We start from the raw sequence: 18,609 nt of genomic DNA, 5'->3' as shown, positions 1-18,609 counted from the left end.
GTAAGGACTAGGGTAGGAGTCAAAGAGAGCTTCTGGCTTGAACAACAAGACTGGTTGTATGAGAGGTGAAGCAGAGTGAAGGGACAGCTATAGAATTTGGGTTTAAAAATGTTAAGTTTAAAGAGAAAATGTTTAGTAAGCAGTCGAAATAATCCCTCTTCTTTTTGGGAGCGACTTAACTGAAAATATATATAGTCTTGTATCATTGTTGTACAGCCCCTCATGGTTAAAATTGCTGGCTGCTAACCGAAAGGTTGACAGTTCAAGTCCACCGAAGATGACTCAGGAGACAGGCCTAGTGATCTGTTGTTGTCATAGCAACCCTATAGGACAAAGTAGAACTGCCCCATAGGGCTTCCCAGGCTGTAATCTTTATGTGAGCAAATCGCCAGGTCTTTTCTCCTGTGGAGCCACTGTTGGGTTGGAACAGTCGACCATTCAGTTGGTGGGCAAACGCTTTACCCTTTATGCCACCAGGGCTCCTTCCTAGCTATTTACTTCTGAAAAATCAGCCATTGAAAACCCTATGGATCACAGTTCTATTCGGACACACAGTGGGTTGCTATGAGTCAGAATCATCTCAAAGGCAACTAGTTTTTATTAGTTAGAAAGCAGCTAATGTTCTCTTTATGATTCAGTCAAGCTTATTGGATGATAAAATGCTTTTAAAATAACTTTTTCCCCCTGGATAAGTAAAGCACTATCGAAGAAAAAGAATAAAGTAGGAGAACTCACACTGCCTGACCTCAGAACCTACTACACAGCTACGGTAGTCAAAACAGCCTGGTACTGGTACAATGATAGACACATTGATCAATGGAACAGAATTGAGAACCCAGATGTAAATCCATCCACCTATGTTCACTTATCTTTGATAAAGGCCCAAAGTCCATTAAATGGGGAAAAGACAGTCTTTTTAACAAATGGTGCTGGCAAAACTGAATGTCCACCCGTAAAAAAAAAAAAAAAAAAAGTGAAACAGGACCCATACCTTACACCGTTCACAAAAACTAATTCAAAATGAATCAAAGACTTAAATATAAAACCGAAAACTATAAAGATCATAGAAGAAAAAGTAGAGTCAACACTAGAGGCCCTAATATATGGCATAAATAGCATATAAACCATAACTAACTATACACAAACACCAGAAGACAAGCTAGATAACTGGGAGCTCCTAAAAATTAAACACTTATGCTCATCAAAAGACTTTACCAAAAGAGTAAAAAGAGAACCTACAGACTGGGGAAAAAAAATTTGGCTATGACAAATCTGACAAAGGTCTAACCTCTAAAATCTGTAGGAAAATTCAACACCTCTACAACAAAAAGACAAGGAATCCAATTAAGAAACGGGCAAAGGATATGAACACACTTCACCAAAGAAAACATTCACACAGCTAACACACACATGAGGAAATGCTCAAGATCACTAGCCGTTAGAGAAATGCAAATCAAAATTACAATGAGATACCATCTCACCCCAACATTACTGGCATGAATCTAAAAAATAGAAAAAACAAATGTTGGAGAGGCTGCAGGGAGCTTGGAATGCTTATGCACTGCTGGTGGGAATGTGAAATGGCACAATCATTTTGAAAAACAATATGGCTTTTCCTTAAAAAGCTGGAAATAAAAATACCATACAATCCAGCAATCCCACTCCTAGGAATACATACTAGAGAAATAAGAGCTGTCACACAAATAGACATATGCACACCCACGGTCATTGCAGGATTATTCACAATAGCAAAAAGATGAAACAATCTAAGTGCCGATCAACAGATGAATGGATAAACAAACTATGATACGTACACACAATGGAATACTATGCAACAATGAAGAACAATGATGAATCTGCAAAACATCTTACAACATGGATGAATCTAGAGGGTATTATGCTAAGTGAAATAAGTCAATCACAAAAGGACAAATACTACATGAGAACACTACTATAAAAACTCATGAAAAGGTTTACACACAGAAAGAAACAATCCTTTGATGGTTACTAGGAAGGAGAGGGGTGGGGAGGGAAAAACACTAAACAGACAAAAGATAAGTTGTAACTTTGGTGAAGGGTAAGACGTACAGAATACTGGGGAAGTCAGCACAGCGTGACCGCAGAGCTTGACCAAGGCAAGGCTATGGAAGCTTCATAGATAAATCCACACTCCCTGAGGGACTGAATTACTGGGCTGAGGGCTGGGGACAATGGTTTCGGGGGACATCTAGCTCAACTGGCCTAACATAGTTTATAAAGAAAATGTTCTACATCCTACTTTGGTGAGTAGCGTCTGGGGTCTTAAAAGCTTGTGAGTGGCCATCTAAGATACTCCACTGGTCCCAGTCCATCTGGAGCAAGGGAGAAAGAAAACCAAAGACACAAGGGAAAGATTGGTCCAGAGGACTAATGGACTACAACTACCACAACCTCCGACAGACTGAGTCCAGCACAGCTAGATGGTGCCCGTCTACCACCACTGACTGCTCTGACAGGGATCACAATAGAGGGTCCCAGACAGAGCTGGAGAAAAATGTAGAACAAAATTCTGGTTCACGAAAAAAAAAACCAGACTGACTGGTCTGACAGAGACTGCAGAAACTTCAAGACTATGGCCTCCGGACACCTTTTTAACTCACTACTGAAGTCACTTCCGAGGTTTGCCCTTCAGCCAAAGATTAGACAGGTCCATAAAACAAAACTAGACTAAATGGGCACACCAGCCCAGGGGCAAGGACTAGAAGGCAGGAGGGGACAGGAAAGCTGATAGTGGGGAACCCAAGGTTGAGAAGGGAGAGAGTGTTGACACGTCATGGGGTTGGCAACCAATGTCACAAAACAGTATGTGTATTAATTGTTTAATGAGAAATTAATTTGCTCTGTAAACCTTCATCTAAAGTACAACAAAATAGATTACTTTTTTTCACATTATATAAACAATATGTATTCAATGTCAAATTGTCACAGGATGTTAAAAAATGTTTCTGTCTCCAAGAAGAGGTAAAAATGTTTCTGTCTCCAAGAACCACCCAACCTGTTGGTATAAACTCAGCAATAATGAATTCTTTCATTTATATTAGTTGTGCAAGTCATCTATTTTTATTTTAGTAATTTACAAATGCATTAATTGTTCAAAGCACAAACCTAATTATTCTGACCAGAGAACCTACCTTTCTTCCCATCAGTGATGGCACTGCAGCTGCCACTATCTCCCACCCTCTGCCCTGGTCCCCACCCTCCTCATGGCATCACTCACAATGTGTTGGGTGTCTCTGCAGTCGCCTCACAGCTCCAGGTGGAGGCTGTGGCCAGATCTGCTGACCCCTAGAGCTTGCTAGAACCCACTGGCTGCAGAATAGCCGAGATTTGTCTGAGGCAGAAAATTCCAAGCGAGCTTTAGGATGAAAGTGGGAAGAACAAAGCAAGCTCTTTCCTGCCAGCCTTTGTGCAAGACAAGCAAAGAGAAGTAGAGATTTGTAGAGGAAAAAAAAAATTATTTACCTCCTCTAGGAAAAGGTGAATTGGTTCAACAGACAGAGAAGCTGGTCTCTTATGCAGGTCTTTTGATCTTCAGGGAAGCAGCTGAAGTGTGGTTGAGGTCAGAAGATTTGGTAACTAGGGGCCACTCTCGACCTCACTGAACCTGTTTCCTCATCTGTAAAATGGGAGAATCACATTGACTCGACGTTGATATGAGATAAAATAAGGTAGTATGTAAAAATGTTCTGTAAACTCTTAAATGCTTTATGCATGCTATCAGTTATAGCACTTCTTGTCTGCCAGAGGCTTCCTGGTTAAAGTACTGGGTATTTTGATATTTTGTGGGAATAAAGCAGTTTTAGGCAGCCTTTCCTAAAATAGCTCCCTCCTGCTCCCCAGCCCCTCTCCCCAGTTGCCACCCCCTTATTGTCCTTTTTCTCCATAGCAGGTATCACAACCCGAAAATGTATTTGTTTATTTTCTGCTTCCTCCACAAACTGTCAGCTCCATGAGAGCAGGACCCTGCCAGTCTTGTTCACTACAGTCTCTCCAGTGCCCAGAAGAGGGCCTGGCACATAGTAGACACTCAGTAAATAATTAAGTGTTGAACAATGAATGCATAACCTGATTCTTCCAGGAAGTAGGACAGCACCGCCATCAAACAGCAATGGTTCTTAAATTTCGATTTGCTTGTTTCAAATGCACTTGGGGGTGCTTGTTTCAAATGGGGGGTCCCTGCACCAGCACCGGGGGATTCTGATTAGTAGGTCTGGTAGGGTCAACTGACTTAGCTATTTTTAGGTGATTCTGTTACAGGTGGTCACTGAAAATCTCTGAATCTGACAAATCTGAATTTGTTCCAGCCTGACACTTCCTAGCTGTGTGACCTTAGCAAGGTGACTTAACTGCTTTGAGCCTGTCTCATTATCTGTGGAACAGGAATGACAACATTCACACGGAGCTGGTGTAAGAATTAAATTAGGTAAAGGATGTTCTTGGCATAATGCCTTGCAAATACTAATTAGCATTTTTTATTATTATTGTCATGCTCAGACAGGAGAACTTTCTCTCTGAGGGATCACTCTTGGGAATCTCCTTAAAGCATGGTTCTGACCAGTAGCCGCAGTAGCATCACCTAGGAGCTAGTTAGAATTGCAGCCCAGACCTGTTGAATCAGAATCTGCATTTTAACAAGATCCAGGTGATTCAGGTGCACATTCAAGTTTGAAAAGCACTGCTCAAAGTCACATGTTCTGTTTTCTTCTTGTCTCTAATTTCAGGAGTCTGCCCAGGAGGTTTCTAAACCTGGCATCTCAGAGTCTGAATTATCCCTCTGCAGCTACTGCTTCTCCCCTTTCTAAGTGCAGAGGAGGAACCCTCAGTTCAGCTGAGGAGATTAGGAGGAGGGATTCCTCAAGTCGCCTGGCTCCTTCACAGAGTCCTGACTAATCCCTTAGCCCGTGGAGCCAGGAGATGGATCCAACCTCCATCCCGCTTTCTCCTCAGTCCCGGACCCTCTCCCACCTGGCAGAACCCTTCATGGAAGATGCAAGGAGCCCATCCCCTCAGGACCTGGCCAGAGACTCCCTGTTTTCCTGGAGCCAGGTCCCCAGCTCCAGCCTCTCTGACCCAGATTGGTTTTGGGATGAGCACATCCAGGCAAAGAGGGCCAGAGTGGAGACCATTGTCCAAGGCATGTGCCTCTCCCCTAGCCCTCTGGTGCTAGGGAGTGCCCGATCCAGGGACAGCCCACGCTGCCAAGAGAAGGCCCGGGAGCGGAAGAGGAAGCAGAGCCTTCCCATGCAGCAAGGCCCCCTAAAGCCAGACCCTGCTGTGGACCGGGGCAACAGGAAGGGGCTGCGGGGACCTTGCGTGAGAGAACAGCTTCACCTGCTGAAGCAGCAGCTAAGACATCTGCAAGAACATATCCTGCAGGCTACTGAGAAGGGAAAGAGCCCTCTGAGAGTAAGGCAGAGGAATGGCCGTGGGTCTAGCCCCTGGACTACGGACAGTGACCACCACCAGGGCTTCAGCAGGGACTTCGCCGGAGTGGAAAAACACAGAGTGTCTGAGATTGAGCACGAGGCGGAGGAACCCGGACTCCTTTCTTCTGGAGCAGAGGCTTTGCTGGAGGTTCTGAGGGAAGAATTGACCAGGGCAGTGTCCCAGGCTGTGGATTCAGTATTACAAAAGGTACTATTAGATCCACCAGCCCATCTGGCTCAGCCAGGCAGAAGCTTCCAGGGGCTAGTGCCAGAGGGTAGAAGCAAGTCCTCCTCTTCTGGAGGAGGAGACTGCAAAGATCCACTTCCTCTGGCTGCCTTGCCCAGGAAGGCTCAGTCACAGGCTGGGGTTCCATTGGGAAGCTTATCACTGGCCAAGCCCCTAGATTCTCCTAGGTACCCTGTGCCTCCAAGAATGATCCCCAAGCCCTACCAGGACCCGCCAGCAAACTGTCCCTCAACTGTGCCTTCCCGCATCCAGGAAAATCAGATTCTCAGCCAGCTACTGGGCCATGGACCCAATGGCTATTGGGGCAGCAGTCCACCCCAGGACTCATCTTCCCAAAGGCATGCCTCCTCAGAGTCTGCCCTGCGACCTTGGGGAGCTGTCAGACTGCGACCATGGGCTTTGAGCCAGCAGCAGTACTCCCTGCCCTTCCCCTCCAACCATCTGGAACCTCTGCCCCTCCTTCCCTCAGTGAAGATGGAGCAGGATGGCCTGCAGGCTGTCACCGATGCACTTCCCTTCTCTTCGGTCCACATATCCTTTATGAGTAATTGAGGTTCTCATTGCCACTGCCCAGAGAAATAGGAAATCTGAAGGAGGAGGAGAAAGAGAGGACAAGTAATGATATGGCATAAGGAATAGCTTTGCTTTCCAGATGGGCTTCTTCACGTTGCTTCTGGGCCTTCCTTCCCTGTGGTTCACAGCTCATTAGGTTCCTGAGAAAGTAGTAACCACATTCTGGGATTTAAGGATGCCGGGAAGGTTCACTTATCTTCTTGTGTGGCACATCAGATTCCACCTTTACTGACTTAGTCCTTTGGATCTAAAGGTTCGTTTGTTTTAAAAATAAAATGGGCTTCAAAATATGATAAATATTCTATGGAAGGAAGAGCCCCATAATTTGGATGTCAGCTGCCCATACACCTCAGCAGAAAGGGTCAAAGGAATGACCTCATCTGAGGCATGGCTCCCCAACTCCACAGTTTTGCAGGCAAAAACTTGCGCTGTCTAGATAAATCATGGAAACATATGAGGGACCAGAAACTTCCGTGGTAGATGGGAAGAGGAAGTTGTCCTCAGGGAGTAGACCTGGAGAGGCAGTTGGAAGGTGGAAGAAGCCTTCAGTTTAAGGAACAGCCTCCAAGCTGTACCTGAGGGGGCTGGAGCTTGTGCATGTAAGAGAGGAGGCCTCTGTGGGGAAGCCTGAGGGTCCCGGGCTGGTCTGGGTCATCTTTGCAACCCTTAGGGAAAAAAAAACCAGTTGCCACTGAGTCAATTCTGACCCCATGTATGTCAGAGTAGAACTGTGCTCCATGGGGTTTTCAGTGGCTGATTGGATGTAGATTGCCAGGCCTTTCTTTCCAGGTTTCTGTGGGTGGACTCAAATCTCCAACCTTTCAGTTAGCAGCCAAACGAGTTAACCGTCTGAGCCACCCAGGTACTGTTTTGCAACATTTAGTCAGTCCCCATTATCTTAAGCAGTGTTTCCCAGAGTAACCCTCAGGATATTAATAGTTGTTGAATTAGAAGAAAAATTAGCCTGGATAAATTTGGGTTAGTTTCTTAACTGCAGGACTTTTCAGAGCCTTTGACACGCTGAAGTCTGCTGTGAAGCTCTAAGAGAGGAATGTATGCAATCTAAAACTCTGTATGACCAAAGAACCCTTTTTCCAATAAGCATCTTGCAGGACTAAAGTTCCTTAGGACACATGTTGGATGTTGTATGTTTTAGTGAGCTGTGCTCCCATTGCAGCTTCTCATGGGCAGGCTGGAATTTGGTCCCCAGAGGTCCATGGGTCTGTGGAGTCACACATCCAGGTGTGAACAGTCGGGTCCTCCACCTGGCAAGCTGCAATGAGGGGGGCAGGATGGGGTGGGGCAAGGAAGTGGAACTAGCTCACTACCAGTCAGGCTGGCTCTTGTGTCCTAAAGGCTCTGAACGCCCCCTGCTGGCCACAGATTTTGTAAACATCCCCAAAGACAGTTAACAAAAACCTGTTGCCGACTCATAGCGGCCCTATAGGACAGAGTAAAACTGCCCCATAAGGTTTCCAAGGAGCGGCTGGTGGATTACAAACTTCCGACCTTTTGGTTAACAGCCAAGAGCTCTTAACCACTGTGCCAGCAGGGCTCCCCAAAGACAGTGAGCAGCTTTAAAACCAACTCTGAGAACATCTCACATGGCCTTTCCAGGCGGTAGAGAATCTTCTTGCAGGTATGGAGATGCCTGCATAAATCAGTTTTCTTGTCAGGCAATGGCACTCCCCACTGAAGTTAGGTAGTGGCAGAAGAACCTCAAGAAGACTCAGTCTCCAAAGATTCTTTGCTGTAAGTCCTGGCATGTGGGCGTGGGGGGTGGGGAGGCATGCTAGTATTTGTTGGGCACCTACTACCTGCTTGGTCTTGCCTCTGAACTGAGGACTGGACTCAGAGAGCTTCAGGAGGTTTCAGGGTCCCATTCCTAATAAAGACCTCCACCAGTCCTGGCTGCATGGATGAGGTACCTGGCTACGTGTGGAATGATTTGGGGTCCCAGGCAGCATCCTGGCCCTACAACTGCTCCGTCGTTGCTGCTGCCTATATTCCAGTGTTAGAGGTTCATTCCTGTGGGTCATGAAAGCTACCTAAGAGCAAGCTGCTTTCAAGTGTAAAAGAACTTTCACACTCACCTGACATCCTTGTGAAACAGGTAGAGCAGATGTGAGGAGGAGCACTTTCTCTGTAGCGAGCACTGCTCCAAGCAGTTCATAGGTACATGTCCACCACCACTCAGCCACAATTCTGAGAGCCAAAGAGCTCTGAAAATCCCTATGATTTTTCTCCTCTAAGATTGATGTGAACTTTTTTTGGTGGCAAAGCCTGACCTGCACTCCCTGGAGGCTATTTATAGCCTTTATTCATCCCATTGAGTCATACATTTTGCTGTGGAAATAATCACTGTAGTGGATTACAGACCACTGCCACAGACTCCAGTGCTGTGTTAACTACTATATGGTACACACATCATATGCCCTTTATAACAGAAATTCTGAAAGCTTAAACCAGCATTTTAGATAAGGTGCTGTGGGCCTGTATTATCTCCCAAGCCTCAAGCACCCACTGTAGGATCAAGTGTCTGAGAGGCAGGGCCAGAAAAGCAAACTAACTTGCCCAAAGTCACAAGATAACAAGTGCGGAGCCAGAATTCAACCCAGGATCTGACTGCCTAGCACAAGCCTTTAACTACTACACTATGCGTTTTAGAAATGAGGCTCAGAGAAGGTAAGTGGCTTGCTCAAGGCCACACAGCTAATAGGTGGTAAAATCAGAATCTGAAACTGGGTCTTTTGACTCCCAAATCCAGGATTGTTTCTACAGCATTTATGAACCTATAAAGTGGACAAGAAGTAGGGCCATGGGGCTGAGGATAGGGGTGAGGTCTTTGGGGTAGCAGCCTGGGTACTTGGGTCATCTAGAACCATAGACAGTTGGTTTAGTTTCCTCTGGGTAAATGGCTTTATCCTACTGAGACGTCTTGATTGTCCGAAGGCTACAGCTCTCCTATGTTTCTCACCCGCCCTGAGGATGGTCCCTGGGACTACTACGTGTTCTTGTGTAAGAATCTTTATTTCCCTCCCACCCTGGTGTCAGGCAGTCACACCACTGTTCCTTGCTCTTGCTGAAGGGGAAGGAATTGGTTCCCAGGATGAGGTAGGATTTGGAATATAGTGTCCATATTGTGTATGGATTAAGGTTGATGATTTAGTCACTCACTCATTCCTTCATCCAACAAACATTTATTGAGCACCTACTATGTTCCTAGCACTGGACTAGGCATAGGGAATACAAAGATGAAAAGACAAGGTCCTTGCACTCAAGGAGCTCACAGTCTAAGTGGGGAGATAAACATGCAGTAAAAATTCCAGTAAGGTCATTGCTACAACAGGGCTTTGTACAAAGAGCTTTGGTAGCCCAGGGTAAACCAACACCAAACAAAACCCATTGCCATTGAGTCGATTCTGACTCATAGCAGCCCTATAGGACACAGTAGAACTGCCCCATAAGGTTTCCAAGGCTGTAATCTTTACAGAAACAGACCGCCACATCTTTCTCCTGCAGAGCAGCTCATGGATCCAAACTGCCGACCTTTCAGTTAACAGCTGAGTGCTTAACCACTGTGCCACCAGGGCTCCAGCGCAGGGTAAGAAAGGCCTAATTTGGCAAGGAAAGGTGTTACAAAGGGAGTAGCTGAGCTGAGACATGAAGGAGGAAGAAAATTCTGCCAGGCAAATGGAAAGGAGGTGCAGTTCAGACGTTAAAGCATTTTGAACAAAAGCAAAACGTGACCCAGGATTCACAGTCTGGTCAGATGCCGGATTAAACATTGCAAAGGCAATTATTAGAATGAGAGCCAGATGGGGACCATGTAGTCATCTCTTCATTTTGCAGATGAGGAAACTGAGGCAGAGCGGCACAGTAAATCTCTACCTGGGGTTTCCAAATGGTTTATCTGGGGTAGAGGTGCCATCTCTTCCCATCCTGTTCTGAAAGCAGGCACACATACAAAGTACACCAGACTGTAACTGAAACCATGTACGCCATATGACTGTTACACATCAAAATGCTTTTTAAGCTCTGTAACTACTCTGCACAAATGGTACCCAGCGTACAGAAAGAAAAAGTTTATCTGACCAGGCTTGCTAGAGACCAAAAAATGGAGCAAATACACCATTCAGCCAGAAAAGGAAAAACAAAGAACAGGACAATTACTTGCATAATTTGATAGAATTATTTTATAAACTGGCATCTTAAAGTGTTAATTTTCCTTGACATTGGGTACATCCAGGAGGGCCTGAATCCTGGTCACTTGAAGAAGGCCAAACTAATGTTTTTCTTCACACGATACCCCAGCTCCAACCTCCTGAAGGCCTATTTCCCTGATGTTCAGGTAAAGTTCCTCAGCCAAGTTCCAGCCTCTGCAAAACTCCCATGTTGCAGTGGGTTTTGCCCTGTGTGAGGCAAGTCCTAGACGATCACGTGTGTACTTAGTGCCCCCTCATGTTGAAGAAGAAATCGTGGAGATGCTGATGCATAACCATGAATAACTGTGGGCTGGGAGGGTTGAGCCTCTGAGCCGTAGATACGCCCAGAAATACATGGGAAGGGAAGGTGGGTGAGGGGAGAAACACTAGTAAATGGTGTCTTTGGCCTAGTCTTCAGTCTTTGCTGGGGACATGATGAAAAAGAAAGATTATATAAAAAGGCTGACACTGTCAAATTTCCATCCAAATTCCTGTGTTTCAAAGCTGAGATCACGTGACAAAAAGGAAAATCAGCTGATTGTTGGAACCAGACCTTGCCTGTTCCCATATAAAGTTTCTGAGGCCCTCCTTTACCCTGGGTGTTGGGTTAGGGGCTGTTAATACTTTGCATCTATATCATTCGTTTATGTTTTCAAGTCTTTCCCTCATATTCAGTTGCTTGGTTGATCCCTGCAGCAAACTCTGATTCTGATTCATTCTGCAGCTCCAAGTTGCAGATAACTTGCTCTCTGACCTACACCCTGGCCCCTTCCCTTGGCCCTCTACCCCAGCAGAAGGCTCCAGTGCTGCCACCACACTGGCCTTGACCCTGGGCCCTCCCAAAGTCAGACATCATGCAAAGTTTTTCATGGGGGAAAAAATCTTCATAAATCTAGCATATTAAAAAAACATTTATTTTCTAATGGGCATTGTAGCTAATTCAGATTTTTCTACGTATAACTGAATAGTCTTGGAAAATAGCCATGACTTCTTTTTGAAAAGAAGCCCTTTCTAATGTTGGCAGAAGCCATTCTCATTAACCCCTATGTTGAACTGGAAACTGACAGTTCTGACTTTGAGCACCTCGTGGCAAATGTCTGACCTGATGGATCTGTTGTTTATACAGTTCAACCGCTGTATCACCTCCCAGCTGATCAAGTGGTTCAGCAACTTCCGTGAGTTTTATTACATCCAAATGGAGAAATTTGCCCGGCAAGCGATTTCAGAAGGTGTCAAAAATCCCAAAATGCTGGTGGTTCTCCGCGATTCGGAACTTTTCCGTGTTCTCAATATGCACTATAACAAGGGAAACGACTTTCAGGTAAGATCATGTACTTGGGTCCCAGGAGGTCTGATGTGAGTGCCTTCCCTTAGTGATTGGAGTTTTTAAAAGATATCCATCTTTGCCTGTCCTTAAGTCACTGAGAAGGTAGGGCAACCAAAGGCCAATCTATATATCACCCACAAAGATTACAGCCTCAGCATCTTTCTTGGGCAACGGATGGATGCAGCAAAGTGGACATACAGCCAGTCTTCATTCTGAAACTGAAACAGAGGTCTGCCAGGTGTTCTGCCACTTTATGCTCAATACTCTGTCATGAGCAAGCTGCATAACTTGTTTACCTTTTTGCCTTAGTGCCAGGAGGCTCAGGACTAAATCCTGTGCTTGGTTGCAGCACCTAATCTTGGCCTACATTTTCTGTACAACCATTTCCTGTTCATCATTTCTTTCTTATCTTTATTTCCACTTGATCAGTTTTATTTGTGGGCCTTCAGTGGCAAGTCACTTCAATTCCTTTCTGGAGACAATGCATAAACAATGCTCAGGCTTTTCAGTCCCTTGGGGATCTCTGTGAAGGCACACCGGTGGCACTTTAGAGGCATAGCTTCAGAAAAGGGTGAGCGCGTGGCCTGAGCTCACTGGTAAGAGCTCCTAATCAAGAGACACACTTCTTCTCATGTGCACCTGACCACTCTGTTAGGCTGGCAGCTTACTCTGCCAGAGCCAGGTGTGCCTGGTCACAGGTTACACTTTCCCCTTCTTGCCTCTCTTACTCGACTGTGATCACAAAGAGCTGTTCATTGATATCGCCAAGAAAGGTAAGAGCTGCTGGCCTCAACTGGTCGGATGCTCAGCCAGATGATGCCCAGAAACCTAAGCCTACCAGTGGGGAAAACGGGCCGTGCTTCCTCTCCGAGGCTCTTGGGGCCTGGGCCAGCGTGGAGAGGGTAGAACTGCCATGCCTTTCCTCATGGAGACGGTTGTTTGCTGTGCAGTGATGGCAAGCCGCAGACTGTGCTAGATCTGGAGAACCTGTGGGAGGCCCCATCATTTATGGTGCCAGTCTGGGTGAGGGTCCTGAACCAGATTCTTGAGTCCCCTCCTAGTTGGCTTTGGAAGCAGGAGGTGATTCCAAGCCCCTCAGGTCTAGCCCCAAAATGTGGGAGGAGGTATGCTTGGGGGCACTGCTTCCCATATCAGGCACTAACGACAAGTGTACTAAAGACACCTGTGAACCACACATCTAATTTCAATCAGATCAGAGTCAGAGTTTCCTACTTACTTACTAAAAATGTCACCATTTTTGGATGTCATTCCAAAATGAGTAGAATCAACTGCTCCTACAAAGGGCATGTCCCTGATGGGCTGTCTCATTGGGATGTCATCTTAAGGTTTGTCTTTGATGAGGGAGCATGGGATTCCAAGGGCTGCAAAAATCAGGGGCCTGTGGAGCAGGGATGCTCGTATCAGCCCCCACCACAGGAACAGGTAGCATCGGGCAGTGAGGTCTGTGCAGTGGCAGAGCTTCACAGCCTCACGTCTTTTCTTTCTTGTCGGTCTCTTTCGGAACGCAGGTCCCAGACTGCTTCTTGGAAATCGCCAGCTTGACGTTACAGGAGTTCTTCAGAGCTGTCTCCGCAGGGAAAGACTCAGATCTTTCCTGGAAGAAACCCATTTATAAAATTATTTCGAAACTGGACAGTGACATCCCAGAGATATTCAAATCTTCCAGCTATCCCCAGGAGCTGTTTCAGAGTTAAGATCCCACAAGAGGGCAATGTGAGGGATGACTGGCCAGGTTCCTGGTCCTGTCTTAAATGGCAGTCAGTAAGCTATAGTCATAAAAAAGGGCACAAAGAGAAACCCCCAAACAGGTACTATTACTATTTCCGATCATTTACTTCCTTTTCCAGAAGCATCAGAGGCTTAACCTTAACTATAAAATATATCAACTAAATGTATTGATGTATTGGTGGTGTATTGTAAAAGGAACACAACAGTTTGGAATAAGAAGACTGGAGTCTCAGCCCCACTGTTTCCAGGTGTGGTGAACTTGGGAACTTCTGTATAATGAGGCTGTAAGGATTAAGAGACGATACACCCTAAAGTGTTCTATAAATGTTACTCACTAAACAAAATGTTAGTTTCTTCCCCCCTTGGTTTTCAGATAAGGTTATCTAATTTTCAGTTTTTACAAATCGCTGCTTTGATTTTAGTAACCTATTTATCAAGCTCCACCTATGTGCTAGACAATTTCACTTTAAGCTTTTCACCAATCCTGAAAAGTCAATACTATCCTCATTTTAAAAATGACCACACTGAGTTGTAAATGTGGAAGTTGTTGTGTTGGCAGATGTTTTGGTGTGTTTTCACCACAACAAAAAGAGAGAAAAAAATTGACCAAACTGAAAAAAAACCAAATAAACAAACGACCAAGCGGAAGTTTCAGAACTGTGAGGTAACTTGGCAAAGGCTCTAAGGCTAGGAAATTTGGGTTGGTAGAGATGGTCAGGAATACGGAGGAACCCCAGACCTTCTGACACTAGATTGCAGGCTGGAGCACCTCATGCTGCCTCTCACGATCTCAAACAGGCCCCCATCCCAGTGAGCATCCCACACTGATGGGGCACGGTCAACGGACAACCCTTGCCTAACACTTGGGAGTGCTCAGCACCCAGATTCCTGCTGATGATTTCAGCAAGCCCAACACAGAACTCTGCAAAACTTGAGTGTTGCTATTTCTTCACCATCTCCTGGAAGAGTTTATCAGCTGGACAACCCAAATACTGTCTCTGTTGACCAATGTGATTGTTGCCTCAACCTCACATTTGCAGAAGAAACTGAACTGCAGACTGAGAGAGGTAGAAAGGACATTAGGAGATCATCTGGCCCTGCCTGCTTAAATCAGGAAGGAGGAAACTGCGGTGCAGACAGGAGCCTTGCATAGCCTTACAGATGATGAATGGCATAACTGTGGCACATGCAGCATCACACACAGAAATGGAAATTCTCCCACTCCATGAGGAAATTACAGTCAAGGGCTGATCTTCTACGGATGAAGGAATTTGTGAAATCAACATTTTTCCCCACTGGCCAAACACAAATTGTGACTCACTCTGGACATACAGGCAAGACATCTGCAAAGCTAAGCAACTGCATCTGTTTTCTGAGCTAGTCAGAACCAAGCCAAGGTAGGGGTGTGTGTGTGTGTGTGTGTGTATGTGCGTGTGTGTGATTAAAGAGTGTCTGTGATGGGGCAAATGGTTAACGCACGTGGCTGCTAACCAAAAGGTTGGAAGTTTGAGTCTACCCAGTGGTGCCTCAGAAGAAAGCCCTGGCAATCTTTTGAAAAATCAGTCTTTGAAAACCCTATGGAGCATAGTTCGACTCTGACACATATAGGGTCACCATGAGTTGGAATCGGCTTGATGGCAGCTGGTTAGGTTTTTGGTTTTGGTGACTTCATTAGCTTATTTCTACCCCACCTACATTAAACAAGTTTCCATATTCAGCTACCTCAATTCCATGACTTTTTGGGTGGGGTGCTAGCTGCAGCAGATGAGATAAAAATCACTAAATGATTGCTAAATGAATCAACATAAAAGGTATGAAAGATGACATTTTCTTTGAATTTTTCTCTTACTTCTAGCAGCTGAGAGGAGAAACAAGACAAACTTCCTCAGTCCAACCCAATCTTTTCAGGTTATTTTTAAATACACCCAATTGTACTCAGACAATCCTAGCCCTATTTTCACCTACAATGACCCTTTTACAAAAATGAGAGAATCTGCCAGACCTGTGTTCTCATAGTAGGCAAGCACTGAGTACCCTGTGCAGGGGCAGTCAATTCTCCATGTTGGGAAGCAGCAGCAGAACCCACCATCCTGAGTGACAACATTGCATAGCCATATAAGAATTCTTAGGAAATTACTCCAAGTCCACGTGATGGTCCAATAAGGAGTAGCCTACTTTCTGTCCCAAACCTGAAATTCATTAGTGTGTTTTTTAAAGACGGAGCCAAGCCACCTTCAGGGCAGTGAACCTTGTCCCAGGGACCAATTAGCTGAAATGCACAAGCTCAAACTGAAAACATTTTGCATATTGCAGTCTTTCCAGGAAGTGTTTCCTAACCACTGAGCTAAACACAGAAGAATGTATAAATATATGTGCTCTGCCAACAGAAGAATTCTACTTTATTATATTTTCCTATTTCTACCAACTATATCTCTCTCTCTGTTGAAAACAGATTCTGAGTGTAAGCTGAGCTGGTTATTGTGTTCTTTTAGCAGTCACAACATTGTCAAAATTCTGGTCATTCTTTCCATTAAGGTATATGTGGGTGCTATTGTCTCCCAAACTGGACATGTTCACAGTCTAGTCAAATACTGCAAAGATTGTCTAATCCTTCAATGGCAGTTAGTGGGCCGTGGACTGTGGTTCATGATGATGGCACTATTGAGGAGTTAATGCCAATTATAGATTAAAAGCAGGCAGTTAATTGGTATTCCATGCAGGAAAATGTTCATTAGGAACCTTTATTTCAAGCATGGTTTCATACAGAATACATAGTTCCAAACCAGATTCATACAGAGAGAGGCCAAAGGCATCACCTGGGCATCAACAGGGCATCTGAACCACTTCCTTTCTATCAGAAAAGGCAAAGCATAAATGGCAAACAGCAATAACACAGTACTATTTAATCAAGTTCTACACTCCAGCCCCATCACTATATGGAGGTCTACTTTTAAAAAATTGTCTTTGTTTTCAATGACAAAATATAGAATTCACAAAAAAAAGAAACTTTAAAATGATATGTCCATAACCTAATTTTATGTGTCTTTAGAAAATATTTCTTTTTAAAATCCTTGTAAAATTAACTAAAAAATTTGGTAACAGTAACCAGTTTTCTGGATAAAGTCCTGTATATTCTAAATTTTCATAATCTTTGATGCTAGCCCTTTTCTTTGTAGTTTTGACCCTTTGCTCTGGAAAACAAATCAAAAGTAGTTTGATGTATGAATTCAGAACAACAAAACAGGTATTTTAAAAATCCTTTGATGTTTTTATATAAACTGTAAGATATTTGTACAGATTTCGTATAATGCAAGATCATTTTCTCAGAACTGAGAAAACCAGGAAAGATAATGAAACAGAGGGATGGACAGGAAAGAGATAAAGATAAAATAAGCTATAGTTCCATCAGGCTGCACCTGTGAATTTAAAAAGTGCTCTACAATTCTTAAGAATTGCCTCAGGGTTTGATGCTTTGGGGGAACAGATACATTTGTGACAATATGGCAAATATAATACTTTTTATGAAAACACAAAAACATTCTTAGTCAGGTTTACCATAAGTATATACACACACAAACATCTGTAAAGAATGACCTATAATGACCTACTTGAGAGTATTAATACATGCTGGACCTATGAAGTAGAGCATAGTACTCACATGTAATAAAAATACTTAAGCACTCACCTGTGGAAAAAGACAATTCATTAAAAGAGTATTTTTTCAGGGTTAGAAAATTCCTATAGACCAAGAAGAATCTCTTTCAGAATGTATACGCCTAAACGGTGTAACCACGTGCACACGTCTAGAACAAGCAGGTTCTAGCCTCCAGAGGAAGAAGGGGCTATCTGATGAAATGGTAAGGGCAGGTATAGACGATGAAAACAGCAGAGGAATGTCCATCGACTCACTGAGGAGGCTGCCTTCTCTTTCACCAACAGCCTTTCAGGGTTATTTTCTCACAATCTTACCCCTTCATGTTCACAAACTATCTCATTTCACCATTTCTAAATTTTCCAGACTCACCCCTCAAACAAATGCAAGTTCCTATTCTTCCCTTAGCAAAACCTTTTTCTTCCCCTATTTACTGATTTCTGTGACTCAGATTCCCATCTCCTTGGTAACTAACTGCTTCTGGACCAGAAATTTTGCCTTAGGCAAGAACATTGTCTCTCCCCTTACCTTTTCGCCATTTTATTCTCACTTTTCTGGTTTGCTGCCCTCCCCCCACCTCCTAAACCTTTGTCTTCCCCCTCAGTCAACACTTTTCTTAAATAGAGTACTGTGGTTAGGTGCACAAGCTCTGTAGTGTGTGTTTTCATCCTGGCTTAACCACCTACCAGCTATAGATCTCTCTGCAAGTTACAAATGTTAGGCCTTGGCTTTCTCATCTGTAAAATAGGGATAATCATAGTACTTACCTCATAGTACTGTTCTAACGTTTAGATAAAATACATGTAAAATGCTCAGCACTCTTCTAGTGTCTAGTATATGCTCAGTAAATGTTAGCTATATTATTATTCAGCAGTCATAAACTGTTAGCAAAGTCATGAATTTGTACTATTTACAGTGAAAAAAATTATCTTAGTTTAAAAACAGCACTGATGTGTGAGATTACTCAGATAAAATATATTTTCAATTTTGTTTTTACTATAATCATGCACCAACACCTGTGAGGACAAGGTAAAACTTAGGTTCAAACTGATATGTTAACACGTTTTCTGAGAGGTAAAGAAAACCCAGCTCATATTTACTGAGTCCTTAACTATGTGCCAAGCTTTGTGCTATAAGCTTTACATGCATTCCCTCATTTATTCTTTATAACAACCCTCTGTTGACATGTTCATTTGGCACATGGCATTAAAAAAACAAAAACAAAAACAAAAACCCATTGCCTTTGAGTCAATTCCAACTCATAGCGACTCTATAAGACAGAGTAGAACTGCCCCAGTTTCCAAGGCTATAATCTTTATGGAAGAAGACCGCCACATCTTTCTCCCATGGAGTGGCTGGTGCATTCCAACCGCTGACCTGTTGGTTAGCAG

At 44.1% G+C, this 18,609-nt stretch overlaps 1 protein-coding gene across 2 annotated transcripts; it reads left to right on the top strand.

Annotated features, from left to right (window-relative positions):
- Positions 1–4,953: 4,953 nt before the first annotated feature.
- PROX2 (prospero homeobox 2) lies at positions 4,954–13,931 on the top strand. Of its 2 annotated transcripts, XM_004371044.2 has the most exons (4): positions 4,954–6,243; positions 10,529–10,636; positions 11,617–11,811; positions 13,347–13,931. In XM_004371044.2, the coding sequence occupies exons 1-4, from the start codon at positions 4,954–4,956 to the stop codon at positions 13,530–13,532; spliced, it is 1,779 nt and encodes a 592-aa protein (XP_004371101.1). In that variant the 3' UTR covers positions 13,533–13,931. The 2 variants fall into 2 exon arrangements, with proteins under 2 accessions (XP_004371101.1, XP_023581909.1); XM_023726141.1 differs by lacking the exon at positions 10,529–10,636 and having other exon boundaries at positions 4,954–5,673.
- The last annotated feature ends 4,678 nt before the right edge of the window (positions 13,932–18,609 follow it).

This window comes from Trichechus manatus, unplaced genomic scaffold, assembly GCF_000243295.1.
Source record: "Trichechus manatus latirostris isolate Lorelei unplaced genomic scaffold, TriManLat1.0 scaffold00010, whole genome shotgun sequence".
Lineage (NCBI taxonomy): Eukaryota > Metazoa > Chordata > Mammalia > Sirenia > Trichechidae > Trichechus > Trichechus manatus.
Note: the sequence above shows the minus strand (reverse complement) of the source record. Positions and strands in the feature narration are given on the sequence as shown.